Consider the following 14,402-nt stretch of genomic DNA (forward strand, 5'->3'; position numbering starts at 1 on the left):
AGATAAAATTGCATAGATGAATCTCATTCAACGTGTGCATATTAAACATGTATTGACTTTTCCTGTAAGTTTGAGCCTTTAGTCAGTCAAATACTATGAACTGTAATGGGATATTATCATTCATGTTAAAGTCAAATATAATGTTAAAGCAACTCCCTACTGCTGTCACTGTCATCTAGCTCACCAGCAGGTTTTACAAAATATGAAGACCCACCTTGATCCAATGGAGCCATGTCTATTGCTCTGATCTGAAGTACATGCCTGCAATTTTTTTCACCTGCACACTTTGCACTTATACTTTTGTAAACTAAAACCATGTATAATATTGATATATTGACTTTTGCATCCGACAATTGTCTTTGACATGTGTCGGGACAGCACTCCTCCCTCTCCTTACAGCATCACTGCATCTAGTGTCCTAACCATGCCCTTTCAACTCCTACTCAACATGTAGGGCAGGGTTCTCAACCTAGGAGTGGTATGTTGCTGACCGGTCTTACAGATACCTATTTAATCTGTTTTTTCAAGTGCTATTTGTAATGTAAGTGTATCGGAGCCTTAATGTTGCACTTAGAATATGAGGATTTCCTCTTGGTCTAATGTTTAGAGGAAGGACTATAGCTTGCCTGTCCCTGGTATAAAACAGGTTGAGAAACATTGATGTAGGGCATCACACTGTCAACCTACAGCTCTTGACGACCACTGACATGGCTGTCTTCCGAACGATGGTCCGTATGGCGGAGAATGCGGCGAAGCAGCAATAGTCTCTCCGGCTATCCTTCTCCAGGGCGTTGGAGAAGTAGAGGTTGCCGTCATGGCCCATGGACACCCTCTCATCCTGCTCAATATGTTGGAGACCTGGAGGAAACAATAGATCGTTTTCATTAGGACACACCATGGAAAATGTTTTGCAACAGAAAGAGTCCATTTGTGTTTAATATTGAACAAGGCGAAAATGTGTGTTTCTTATTGGAAGTGTAAAGGAAGAACTAGGGTCACATGACATGACTGACCATACTGTGGCTTTAAATATGGCAGCCATTAAAAACTATTTCCCCAAGTGTTTCCCTTTATAGAGCAATGTAGGGAGAGTATTTGGTTGGATAGCAATTAGGTAAGAGTGGGGTTGTAGAAGTAGGGTTGGTCTGTCCATTCATAATTTTAGACATAGACTTGAATGGGAAAATTTCAAGCAAGGGGGAGGCCGATGACATCAGAGGGCACCATCAGACCAACTCCTTGAATGGCCTACTCCATAATGTTTGCAAAAACACTATTTTGCTGAAAACATATTTTTTTATGTGTGATGATTACTTTATTTATATGTGGGATATTGTTTTCAACAAGTTCAAAAATAGCTGGAGTGCATCTTTAAAGCTACAAACACCAAACCAATGTTGACATGTTCAGACTTAAATTGCTGATACTTAACTCAGCAAAAAAAGAAACGTCCTCTCTGTCAACTGCATATATTTTCAGAAAACTTAACGTGTAAATATTTGTATGAATATAACAAGGTTCAACAACTGAGACATAAACTAAACAAGTTCAACAGACATGTGACTAACTGAAATGGAATAATGTGTCCCTGAACAAACGGGGGGGTCAAAATCAAAAGTAACAGTCAGTATCTGGTGTGGCCACCAGCTGCATTAAGTACTGCAGTGCATCTCCTCCTCATGGACTGCACCAGATTTACCAGTTCTTGCTGTGAGATCTTACCCCACTCTTCCACCAAGGCACCTGCAAGTTCTCGGACATTTCTGGGGGGAAATATCCCTAGCCCTCACCCTCCGATCCAACAGAATCTTTTTGCCAGTCGTGTGTAGTCAAGCGATGGTGGGTTTGTGCCCATAGGCGACGTTGTTGCAGGTGATGTCTGGTGAGGACCTGCCTTACAACAGGCCTACAAGCCCTCAGTCCAGCCTATTGCGGACAGTCTAAGCACTGATGGAGGGATTGTGCGTTCCTGGTGTAACTCGGTCAGTTGTTGTTGCCATCCTGTACCTGTCCCGCAGGTGTGATGTTCGGGTGTACCGATCCAGCGCAGGGGTTGTTACACGTGGTCTGCCACTGCGAGGACGATCAGCTCTCCGTCCTGTCTCCCTGTAGCGCTGTCTTAGGCCTCTCACAGTACGGGCATTGCAATTTATTGCCCTGGCCACATCTGCAGTCCACATGTCTCCTTGCAGCCCTCATGTCTCCTTGCAGCATGCCTAAGGCACGTTCACACGGATGAGCAGGGACCCTGGGCATATTTCTTTTGGTGTTTTTCAGAGTCAGTAGAAAGGCCTCTAGTGTTATAGTGTTCTAAGTTTTCATAACTGTGACCTTAATTGCCTACCATCTGTAAGCTGTTAGTGTCTTAACGACCGTTCCACAGGTGCATGTTCATTAATTGCGTATGGTTCATTGAACAAGTATGTGTTAAAACCCTTTACAATGAAGATCTGTGAAGTTATTTGGATTTTTACGAATTATCTTTGAAAGACAGGTTCCTGAAAAAGGGACGTTTCTTTTTTTGCTGAGTTTATGTGCCGTTTAAACTATAACCATTTAATATGTGCATAAAAGCTCCATAGGCTTCAATAGGAAATAGTGACTAGCTAGCTAGCTATCTACTAGCTAAGTCCTGGACCAGAGCTGGCCAAAAACTAGTGTGGACAAGAACTAGACCAGAGCTAGTGCAGCCCAGATCTGAACTAACTGTGGTCTAGTTCTGATCTGTACTAGCTCTGGTCCAGCTCTAGGCCAGGACGTAGCTAATATTTAGCTAGCTCTGGTCCAGCTCTGATCCAGGGCGTAACTAGCACCTAGCTAGCACTGTGCCCCGCACTAACTAGCTCTGGTCAATGCTCTGGTCCAGGGCGTAGCTAGTATCATTGGTCTAGCTCTGGTCCACATTAACTAGCTCTGGTACAGACTGACTCAACTTAGAATTTCTTCAGGAAATTTAATTTTCTAGTTGCTAGTTTAGAATTCTTATTTAATTTCTTATTTTTATTTGGACCACTTTATGAGAAGCTGCTCTCAGTTCTAAAAAACAAGCACTTGTATTTGAGCTCCTTGCCGAATTGAAAAGTGTGTGATTTGGCAGGATGGGACTAGAACGGCTGAGAGCCTAAGCATATGGCCTTATCCCCATTGAGACACTACTTCATATTAGACCATAGACCCTCTTTTGGCTATGGTGAGAAAAAGGTGACAAAATGTCCAAATTTAAAGGGAACTATGTTGAGCAGCCCTAATTCTTCTTGTGTAATAACAAAAAATGTAATTCCCATTACTATGCCAATTTAAAACAACTACTGAATTACTACATAAGAACATGTCAATACTATTTTGTGACTTGAGTAATAACAATATTACAACAGAGGTATAAGAGCAACCTAATGTAAAGTGTTACTGTATTCTATTTCAATTGAAATGTGTATAAAGTGACATTTTCCCTTCTAAACTAGTTTCAGTTGGATGGTGCTGTAAAGACTGAACTAGTGGTCTATTTTCTCACCAATAGTCATCCAGTAGATCTTTCGTGGAGGGATCCCCTGTGGTGGATTGCATTCCAGAATCACAGGCTGGCCCTCTTTAACAACGATTGGGTCAATCTTCTCTTTGGGGAACTTTGGGGTACCTGTGCAAAGGTTAGGCATGTTTTACTCATGTCAACACCTTTAGATAGGATTCAAAATGCTGTAAGATGAAAAACTGTTCACTATGCCAGGTTCTTACAACATGAGAGTGGCACTCACTTGGTACAATGAGTTCAATTTCCTCTGATACTGCTGTTCCCAGATTGTTTGAAGCGTAGCACTGATACCTCCCCTGGAACTGCGCAAGGCGCCCGCTATGAATCACAAAACTCCCATTGTTTCTCTCTTTTTTGACCCCCAAGTCGAGGAGGGGATCTATGGCCTGGCCATCTTTTGTCCATCTGTATCTGTTGGGGCAATGAAGCATTTTGTAATGCTTGGTTACAGTTATGAAATTTAGCTAGAGATGCAACAATAAGCATTGGATTAATGCTGATAGTGTGAACAATCCATAAGCATAAGGGCTTTAAACAGGGAGATCCTAGGATAAATCGCAGTCATCTCACTCACACTGGTTGTGGGTTGCCTTTGGCTTCACATCTCATGGAAAAACTGTCTTCAAAGGGTAAGGCAATGACGGGGCCAGCGGTCTGCACTGTTATGGTCGGTAGCTGCTCCACTGCGGGATGAAAAGATACAAATCATACATTCACACCAAATTGCTTTCACCAAACAAACACTTTAACAACTTCACTACCATTATGGGGATTTGGTCATGTTTTGTGCAATGTACAGCAGGAAATGTATAACTTGTGCTTGTTGGAAGATTAATATTGAGAAACGAGTTCTATTTGCCCACATGTCTGAGCTAATAATGAACTGCAGTGCAGACAGCGATTAAACCAACAAGACATACCAATCTTGCACCGCATGTTCCACATGCCTGAAGTAAATGACCCGTCATAGGCATGAATTTAGTTAGCCAGTCCATTTCTCTGACAGCTGGACCATATACTCTCTCTTCACTGCCCATCATGGGCATAGGCTGTGTCTAAAACATCTCCCTATAGACTATGAAATATACTGAATGTACAAAAGACTATGAACATGTTATTTCCATGACATAGACTGACCAGGTGAATCCAGGTAAAAGCTATGATCCCTTAATGATTTCACTTGTTAAATCCACTTCATTCAGTGTAGATAAAGGGAAGGAGACATGTTCAAGAAGGATTTTTAAGCCTTTAGTCAATTTAGACATGGATTGTGTATGTGTGCCATTCATAGGGGAAATGGGCAAGACAAAATATTGAAGTGCCTTTGGGGTATGGCAGTAGGTGCCAGGTGCACCGGTTTGTGTCAAGAACTGCAATGCTGCTGGGTTTTCACAGTTAACAGTTTCCCTTGTGTATCAAGAACGGTAATCCACCCAAAGTACATCCAGCCAACTTGACACAGCTGCATCCCTGTGGAACACTTTTGACACTTTGTGGAGTCCATGCCCCGACTAATTGAGGCTGTTCTGAGAGCAAAAGGACGGGGTGTTCTTAATGTTTTGTACACTCAGTGTAGGTTGCCCATACTGCACTTTACCTTCCAGGGGGATATCGAGTCCTCTGGCCCTGGTGGTCAAGGCCAAGAGGAAAGCAAGGCCCAAGCTCCACAGCGACCTCATCACCCCACCGCCGTTGAGCAGAGACTGTCCAGGAGAGCAGGCGACACTACTGACAGCACCACGGCTTTGGCCCACTAGATCAGCGGATATCTGTCAACACTTAGAGGGATAGGACCTAGATGTGCAGAGACACAGGGAAATATAAAAACTGTCAGTAACCCAGTGGTGTACTCATGGAGGCAAGGGAAGCCATTTTCTGAATGTATCTCACTGGAGAAAGCATCCGAGCGAGCGAAACAGAGCCCGTCTTTTTCAGTATGTGTATCCCATCTATCTGATGCTGTCTGGTAAAAATGAGAAAGACATTGTTGCCCCATTGAATGCAACGGAAGCCAGCCAGCATTTAGCCTCCCTTGATAATAAAAAATAAAAAAATAATAATAATAGCCAATCAGCATTGAGCTAAACTGAGTGAGCTCAACTGTGATTTACCCTGGCGAACCAAAATAAAACTGTAAAGGGAAGCTAGTTTGGACTTGTCTTCACACCAATCTCATCACATCAAAAGTAGAACGTAATTTACAGAAAAACTTAAATTGTTACTAGAGGTCGACCGATTATGATTTTTCAACGCCGATACCGATAATTGAAGGACCAAAAAAAGCCGATACAGATGAATCGGACGATTTGTATATATATATTTGTAATAGTGACAATTACAACAATACTGAATGAAGACTTATTTTAACTTAATATAATACATCAATAAAATCTATTTAGTCTCAAATAAATAATGAAACATGTTCAATTTGGTTTAAATAATGCAAAAACAAAGTGTTGGAGAAGAAAGTAAAAGTGCAATATGTGCCTTGTAAAAAAACTAACGTTTAAGTTCCTTGCTCAGAACATATGAAAGCTGGTGGTTCCTTTTAACATGAGTCTTCAATATTCTCAGGTAAGAAGTTTTAGGTTGTAGTTATTATAGGACTATTTCTCTCTATGCCATTTGTATTTCATATACCTTTGACTATTGGATGTTCTAATAGGTACTTTAGTATTGCCAGCCTAATCTCGGGAGTTGATAGGCTTGAAGTCATAAACAGCGCAATGCTTGAAGCACAGCGAAGAGCTGCTGGCAAATGCGCGAAAGTGCTGTTTGAATGAATGCTTACGAGCCTGCTGCTGCCTACCACCGCTCAGTCAGACTGCTCTATCAAATCATAGACTTAATTATAATAACACACAGAAATACGAGCCTTAGGTCATTAATATGGTAAAATCCGGAAACTATAATTTCGAAACAAAACGTTTATTCTTTCAGTGTAATACGGAACTGTTCCGTATTCTATCTTATGGGTGGCATCCATAAGTCTAAATATTGCTGTTACATTGCACAACCTTCAATGTCCCTAGTTAAAAGTGACACAAGTGACACAATTTCCCTAAAAGTGACACAATTTCCCTAGTTAAAAGAAATTCATGTTAGCAGGCAATTTAAACTAAATATGCAGGTTTAAAAATATATACTTGTGTATTGATTTTAAGAAAGGCATTGATGTTTAGGTACACATTGGTGCCACAACAGTGATTTTTCGCGAATGCGCCCAGCAATGCTGTGTACATTTGTTACTCCAATTGGATTCTCTTGAGGTACTCTGTTTTTGTTCTTGTTTATTTATTTTTAATTATTTATTTTGAGGTTTTTTTCCCCGCTGTATCTACCACATGGTGGATTTACCTTTTGTCTTGGAGGATTACCTTTTTTCTCTTGGAATTACTTTTGACGTTGTGGATTTATATTTTTGCCTGAAGTACTTTCCTTTTTACTTTATTAAAACACCGTCTCAAGTACTGCTGTGTCTGCCTCATCTTCTGGGTTCTGCTGACTATTAGTGGCTCAGTTTGCTAAGTGACTGTTTCTCACACCGGAGACCTGAGTTCGTAACTGCGTCCTGACATGAATCAATGACAAATTAACAGGCACCGCATCAATTATATGCAATGCAGGACAAACTAGTAATATCATCAACCATGTGTAGTTAAATAGTGATTATGTTAAGATTGATTGTTTTTTATAAGATAAGTTTAATGCTAGCTAGCACCTTACCTTGGCTCCTTCCTGCACTCGCATAACAGGTAGTCAGCCTGTCACGCAGTCTCCTCGTGGAGTGCAATGTAATCGGGCATAATCGGTGTCCAAAAATGCCGATTACCGATTGTTATGAAAACTTGAAATCGGCCCTAATTAATTGGCCATTACGATTAATCGGTCGACGTCTAATTGTTACATCTCGTTGTGCCGTTGTCCTCCAGTGGCTAGCTAGCTAAAATCATCAATTTCCTAAATTAGCCATGGATGGAGATAGGGATTTGGACTTGTGATTTTACTTTTTGGCAAACGATTATAAACAGTAATTCTGATCCAATCGTAAAATTCCTACATTGTGCCCCTGGCCTGAGAGGATGGATGTTCAATATGTAGCTAGATGTAGTAAGCTGATGTTAACTAGCTGGCCTAGCTTCCTTTTCATTGATCATGAAAGGAAGTTCGGCTAGTGAGCAAGCATTTTTGCCAGGTAGTCTAGGACAACAAAAAATAAAATGTACTAGTAAAATCATATATAAAATGCATTGGGTAGAGTTTGATAGACTACCCCTCAGACAGTCTAAAATAATCTACATTAATAATAATAATACATTGCCCAAGCAAATACTGAACCAACCTGGCTAGGCAATCATCATGTCTTTCCTTACTCCAATCCAAGTATTGAAAGACAGTTAAACTCTCTTCTGAATAACAGTAATGTCCCGTATCACACATCCTCTCTCAACGGCTGTAATTCATTGGTACATCATTGTTGTAAAACATGCCAGTGGTTTGGGATTACCCTTGATTAGATTAGACGAGGTACGATCACGAATATCCTACCAACGGAACATCAAAAACTGTAATATCTTATATGTTTCACGGAATCGTGGCTGAATGATGACATGAATATTCAGCTAGAGGGATATACGCTGCACGGCAAGATAGAACAGCACACTCCGGTAAAATGGGGGGGGGGGCGGTCTGTGCATATTTGTAAACAACAGTTGTTGCACGAAATCTAAGGAAGTCTCTAGATTTTGCTCGCCTGAAGTAGAGTATCTTGTGATAAAATGCAGACCACACTATTTGCCAATAGTTTTCAGCTATACATTTCGTCGCTGTTTATTTACCACCACAGACGGACGCTGACACTAAGACCACACTCAGTCAGCTGTATAAGGAAATAAGCAAACAGGAAACCGCTCACCCAGAGGCGGCGCTCCAAGTGGCCGGAGACTTTAATGCAGGGAAACTTAAATCAGTTCCACCTCATTTCTATCAACATGATAAATGTGCAACCAGAGAGAAAAAAACTGTAGATCACCTGTACTCCACACACAGAGACACGTACAAAGCTCTCCCTCACCCTCCATTTGGTAAATCCGACCAAAATTCTATCCTCCTGATTCCTGCTTACAAGTCAAAATTAAAGCAAGAAGCACCAGTGACTCGGTCTATAAAAAAAGTGGTCAGGTGAAGCAGATGCTAAACTACAGGACTGTTTTGCTATCACAGACTGGAACATGTTCCGGGATTCTACCGATGACATTGAGGAGTACACCACATCAGTCACTGGTTTTATCAATAAGTGCATCGAGGACGTCGTCCCCACAGTGACTGTATGTACATACCCCAACCAGAAGCCATGGATTACAGGCAACATTCACACTAAGCTAAAGGGTAGAGCTGCTGCTTCAAGGTGCCGGACTCTAACCCGGAAGCTTATGAGAAATCCTGCTATGCCCTCCGACGAACCATCAAACAGGCAAAGCGTCAATACAGGGCTAAGATTGAATCGTACTACACCGGCTCCGACGCTCGTCTTATGTGGCAGGGCTGGCAAACTATTACAGACCACAAAGGGAAGCACAGCTGCAAGCTGCCCAGTGACACAAGCCTACCAGACGAGCTAAATAAATAACTTCTATGCTCACTTCGAGGCAAGCAACACTTACATGCTGATCAGACCGGACACGTCGCGTTCGCGAGAGTCGCACAATAAATGTAGAAATCCATGTTATTCAATTATTGCACCCATACTGCTGGCCCGCCAACGAGAGTCTGCATTACCAAGAGCTAAAATAGAAGTCATTCCTATTTCTGACGCTGATCGCGCTGAAAGTCCTGCCTCTCCCATCTCCTCATTGGTTATAGAAGCAAGTACCCACGTGCCATCTCCTCATTGGTTTTACCCACGTGGGTGATTGTAAGATGAACTTTGTTGCCGGTTGTCGTGGTAATAATATTTATGTTTAGATGCGATCACCATATAAGTTCAAAGATGAAAAAGCCTGGAAGGAGGAGAGATAACTAGAAATGATTCGGTTGGCCGTTTTGTGTGTGGATTAATTTGTCGGAGTAGATGACCTTGTGCAGTTCAGGTAAAATAACAACTCAATGTTTATATCCCAGGACAAATTAGCTAGCAACAGCAAGCTAGCTAAATGGGACAAATTAGCTAGCAAGTGCAAGCTAGCTAAATTGCCATACATGTTTAATGCTTGTCGACCTGTCCCCAAATGAATGTCATTGGTTCAGTTTGTTTTGATATTTTGATATTTTAACCTGCGTGTCGTGATCGCGTTTGGTGTAGGGGGACAAAATCAATTTGCTCACGATGGCGCATGCGCGCAGCCGGTTTGGGTTCCGTGTTAGGCGGCTTGCATGAGAGCATCAGCTGTTCCGGACAAATGTGTGATCACGCTCTACGTAGCCGACGTAAGTAAGACCTTTAAAACAGGTCAACATTCACAAGGCTGCGGGGCCAGACGGATTACCAGGACGTGTGCTCTGGGTATGTGCTGACCAACTGGCAGGTGTCTTCACTGACATTTTCAACATGTCCCTGATTGAGTCTGTAATACCAACATGTTTCAAGCAGACCACTATAGTCCCTGAAGGCAACCTGCCTAAATGACAACAGACCCGTAGCACTCACATCTGTAGCCATGAAGTGCTTTGAAAGGCTGGTAATGGCTCACATCAACACCAGTATCCCAGAATCCCTAGACCCACTCCAATTTTCATACTGCCCAAACAGATCCACAGATGATGCAATCTCCATTACACTCCACACTGTCCTCCTTTCCCACCTGGACAAAAGGAACACCTACGTGAGAATGCTATTCATTGACTACAGCTCAGCGTTCAACACCATAGTACCCTCAAAGCTCATCACAAAGCTAAGAATCCTGGGACTAAACACCTCCCTCTGCAACTGGATCCTGGACTTCCTGACGGGCCGCCCCCAGGTGGTGAGGGTAGGTAGCAACACATCTGCCAAGCTGATCCTAAACACTGGAGCCCCTCAGGGGTGCATGCTCAGTACCCACATGTACTCCCTGTTCATCCACAACTGCATGGCCAGGCACGACTCCAACACACACACCATCATTAAGTTTGCAGACAACACAACAGTGGTAGGCCTGATCACCGAAAACGACGAGACAGCCTATAGGGAGGAAGTCAGAGACCTGGCCAGGTGGTGCCAGAATAACAACCTATCCCGCAATGTAACCAAGACTAAGGAGATGATGGTGGACTACAGGAAAAGGAGGACCGAGCACGCCCACATTCTCATCGGCATGGCTGTAGTGGAGCAGGTTGAGAGCTTCAAGTTCCTTGGTGTCCACATCACCAACAAACTAGAATGATCCAAACACACCAAGACAGTCCTAAAGAGGACACAACAAAGCCTATTTCCCCTCAGCAAACTAAAAAGATATGGCATGGGTCCTCAGATCCTCAAAAGGTTCTACAGCTGCAACATCGAGAGCATCCTGACTGGTTGCATCACTGCCTGGTACGGCAATTGCTCGGCCTCCGACCGCAAGGCACTACAGAGGGTAGTGCATACGGCCCAGTACATCACTGGGGCAAAGCTGCCTGCCATCCAGGACCTCTACACCAGGCGGTGTCAGAGGAAGGCCCTAAAAATTGTCAAAGACCCCAGCCACCCCAGTCATAGACTGTTCTCTCTACTACCGCATGGCAAGCTGTACCGGAGTGCCAAGTCTAGGACAAAAAGGCTTCTCAACAGTTTTTACCCCAAAGCCATAAGACTCCTGAACAGGTCATCAAATGACTACCCGGACTATTTGCATTGTGTGCCCCCCTCAACCCTCTTTTTACGCTGCTGCTACTCTCTGTTTATCATATATGTATAGTCACTTTAACTATACATTCATGTACATACTACCTCAATTGGCCCGACCAACCAGTGCTCCTGCACATTGGCTAACCGGGCTATCTGTATTGTGTCCCGCCACCCACCACCCGCCAACCCCTCTTTTACGCTACTGCTACTCTCTGTTTATCATATATGCATAGTCACTTTAACCATATCTACATGTACATAATACCTCAATCAGCCCGACTAACCGGTGCCTGTATATAGCCTCGCGACTGTTATAGCCTCGCTACTGTATATAGCCTCGCTACTGTTATTTTTCACCGTCTTTTTTACTGTTGTTTTTATTTCTTTACTTACCTATTGTTCACCTAATACCTTTTTTGCACTGTTGGTTAGAGCCTGTAAGTGCACGTGACAAATAAACTTTGATTTGATTGTAAAACTGGGATGGCAGCATCAAATGGCATGCTTACAGTAAACCTTATTGGCACATAATATAAGATGCTGCTATGAATGATTGCTAGAGTGGGTAGACTTAAGTTTATATATAGTAGTAAGTCTGTGGGTATTGTGGGTTTCAGCCTGTGGGTACAGTGGCATTGCCAAAGTGCTCACTCTACAAACTAATCACTCAGTCACGAGAGCGGGAGTCTCGTAACCAATGATGTATCTCCGGCCAACCTCCCACAATGGAGTGTAACGTTGCCGGTTGGTCCTAGTTAGTAATATGGGTTAATGCAGGTTAATTTGGCAATTACTGTACACCAGGGCTAGGATTAGTGCAAATCAACATTGGAATTGAGAGTCAAGTAACACATTGGAAATTGCCCAATATTCTCGGTGAAGTTTAGTTTTCAATTTGTGAATTGAATTTCAGTTGGAATTGAATAGTTGGTTGCCTTTTTGTGACAGAAATAAACCTAATCCATGGTAAAGCAACTACGGTATGGTAAAACAGTCACAGCATCACATGATGAACCACATATATTTAAACAACAAAAAAACACACAAAAAAAAGACTATATAATATTTCTGTATATACTGAAATCTTGTGATTAACTCGTTTGTAGAAAAAATATATGTATAACAGTCCATAAAATGCCGGCAACCTTGCTTAAAGTAACAGCATTTGACCCTTTATCCAGATTTTGTTTATCCTGACAACAAAGAATCAACATCATGCCTGACCTTACCAAGGATGTAACTCATTCAAGCTAAACAAAGCCTCTGTTTCGTATACATAAATAACCTTTTGGATTATGAAAATGATTGGGCTTGGAAGATCATGTATGTGCATGGAAGATCATGCAACAACCTCCCAGTTTACATTGACTCAAATAGCCAAAGTTGGATGAAATAAAACTTCAATTAATTCATTAATGTGATGAAGTCCATTCTTGCAGTATTGAAGAAACGCAAGGCTTTGGGATATAAACAGGTAACATGCTCCCAACATTGTTTGGAAGCAGAGGGATCTATTACCAGACCACGTCAGGATATTAAACCCTCCAATCCCCAGGGATTGTGTTTACATGACCAATAGTCGGCCGAGGAATGAGTGTGGGCCCACTACACTGCTAATCCCTTTACCACAGCAACTCAAAACACACATTGTATTGTACCTCATTACTTACTGACTTGAAATTCCAAACATAATATTAATCATCAATCCATTGAAAAAAAAAGAGCAACAACATACAGTAAAGGGCATGGAAAATAGAGTATACTCACTGGAATTTTTCAACTGTGGATGCCTATAGGCTGTGAGCAAATCACCTGCACTGAAAGTCCATTTAAATGCCTCAGACATCTGTGCTGTGCAAGTTCAGTCACACCGGACAGGAACAGACAGTGAGCATTCCAGCTCACCCTTCACGTTGCTTATTTTTCTCCCAGTGAACACCTCTCGTCCGCCCCTCCATTCAAGCAGCTAAAGGAGCTATGGGAGATTCACTGAAGTGACATATGTCGGCAAAGCCGCTCACTTGGCAAAGAGGCTCTCTAAGCCGACCGACAATGACTTGGACAAAGCCACGGCCACAGGGCTATTCACAGAGCATTAAAGAATGGGGGGAGAGGAAGTACAGGCATGCCTCTCTGTCCATACCCCTCCTCACCCTGCACTACCAACCCATGCCTCTCTTCACTAAACATGTGCATGATGACACCCATTTACACCCACCCTATTTTAATGATTCTAATGCAATGGGTCTTAGCTCCATTGAAGAGAGTGGAGCGGTGGATGACATCTGCTTTCATCAAGCCTCATCTTTTGTAGTTGTGTACTGCACTGGCTTGAGGGGTGGATACTGTTGTTAGAGAAGGACATACACTGCACTCACTGCATGGTTTTACATGTCTAAAAACTTAGACACAATAGGCTACTTGTATCATCAACACATAATGGGCCTTTTTGTGAGCTGTCTGTTACACAATATCAGCTAGGCTTGGGCGGTATACTGTATACTGGGTGTATAGAAATACCAACGGTAAAAAAGAAAAAAAACATACACTACATGACCAAAAGTATGTGGACACCTGCTCCACTCTTCTGGGAAGGCTTTCCACTAGATGTTGGAACATTGCTGCGGGACTTGCTTCCATTCAGCCACAAGAGCATTAGTGAGGTCGGACACTGATGTTGGGCGATTAGGCCTAGGGTTGAGGTCTGAGATCTGTGCAGGCCAGTCAAGATCTTCCACACCAATGTTGACAAACCATTTCTGTATGAATCTCGCTTTGTGCATGGGGGCATTGTCATGCTGAAACAGGAAAGGACCTTCCCCAAACTGTTGCCACAAAGTTGGAAGAACAGAATCATCTAGAATGTCATTGTATGCTGTAGAGTTAAGACTTCCCTTCGCCTGAACCATGAAAAAAAACAACCCTAGACCATTATTCCTCCTCCACCCAACTTTACAGTTGGCATCCGCCAAACCCAGATTAGTCCGTTTGGACTGCCAGATGGTGAAGTGTGACTCATCACTCCAGAGAACACGTTTCCACTGCTCCAGAGTCGAAATGGAGGCGAGC

General features: G+C 42.7%; 1 protein-coding gene across 4 annotated transcripts in view; it reads right to left on the reverse strand.

Annotated features, from left to right (window-relative positions):
- The window catches only part of LOC129830110 (neural cell adhesion molecule L1-like protein), a 133,559-nt gene that overhangs the window by 63,470 nt on the left and 55,687 nt on the right, over window positions 1-14,402 (reverse strand). For all 4 annotated transcript variants that reach the window (XM_055892352.1, XM_055892355.1, XM_055892354.1 and 1 more), the window contains exons 2-6: window positions 5,127-5,323; window positions 4,104-4,212; window positions 3,753-3,940; window positions 3,512-3,634; window positions 688-858 (exon numbers count right to left, since the gene is read on the reverse strand). In XM_055892352.1, the coding sequence (XP_055748327.1) occupies window positions 688-858; window positions 3,512-3,634; window positions 3,753-3,940; window positions 4,104-4,212; window positions 5,127-5,208 (673 nt within the window). In that variant the 5' untranslated portion in view covers window positions 5,209-5,323. The remainder of the gene's footprint in view (window positions 1-687; window positions 859-3,511; window positions 3,635-3,752; window positions 3,941-4,103; window positions 4,213-5,126; window positions 5,324-14,402) is intronic.

Source organism: Salvelinus fontinalis, chromosome 31, assembly GCF_029448725.1.
Source record: "Salvelinus fontinalis isolate EN_2023a chromosome 31, ASM2944872v1, whole genome shotgun sequence".
Taxonomy (NCBI): domain Eukaryota; kingdom Metazoa; phylum Chordata; class Actinopteri; order Salmoniformes; family Salmonidae; genus Salvelinus; species Salvelinus fontinalis.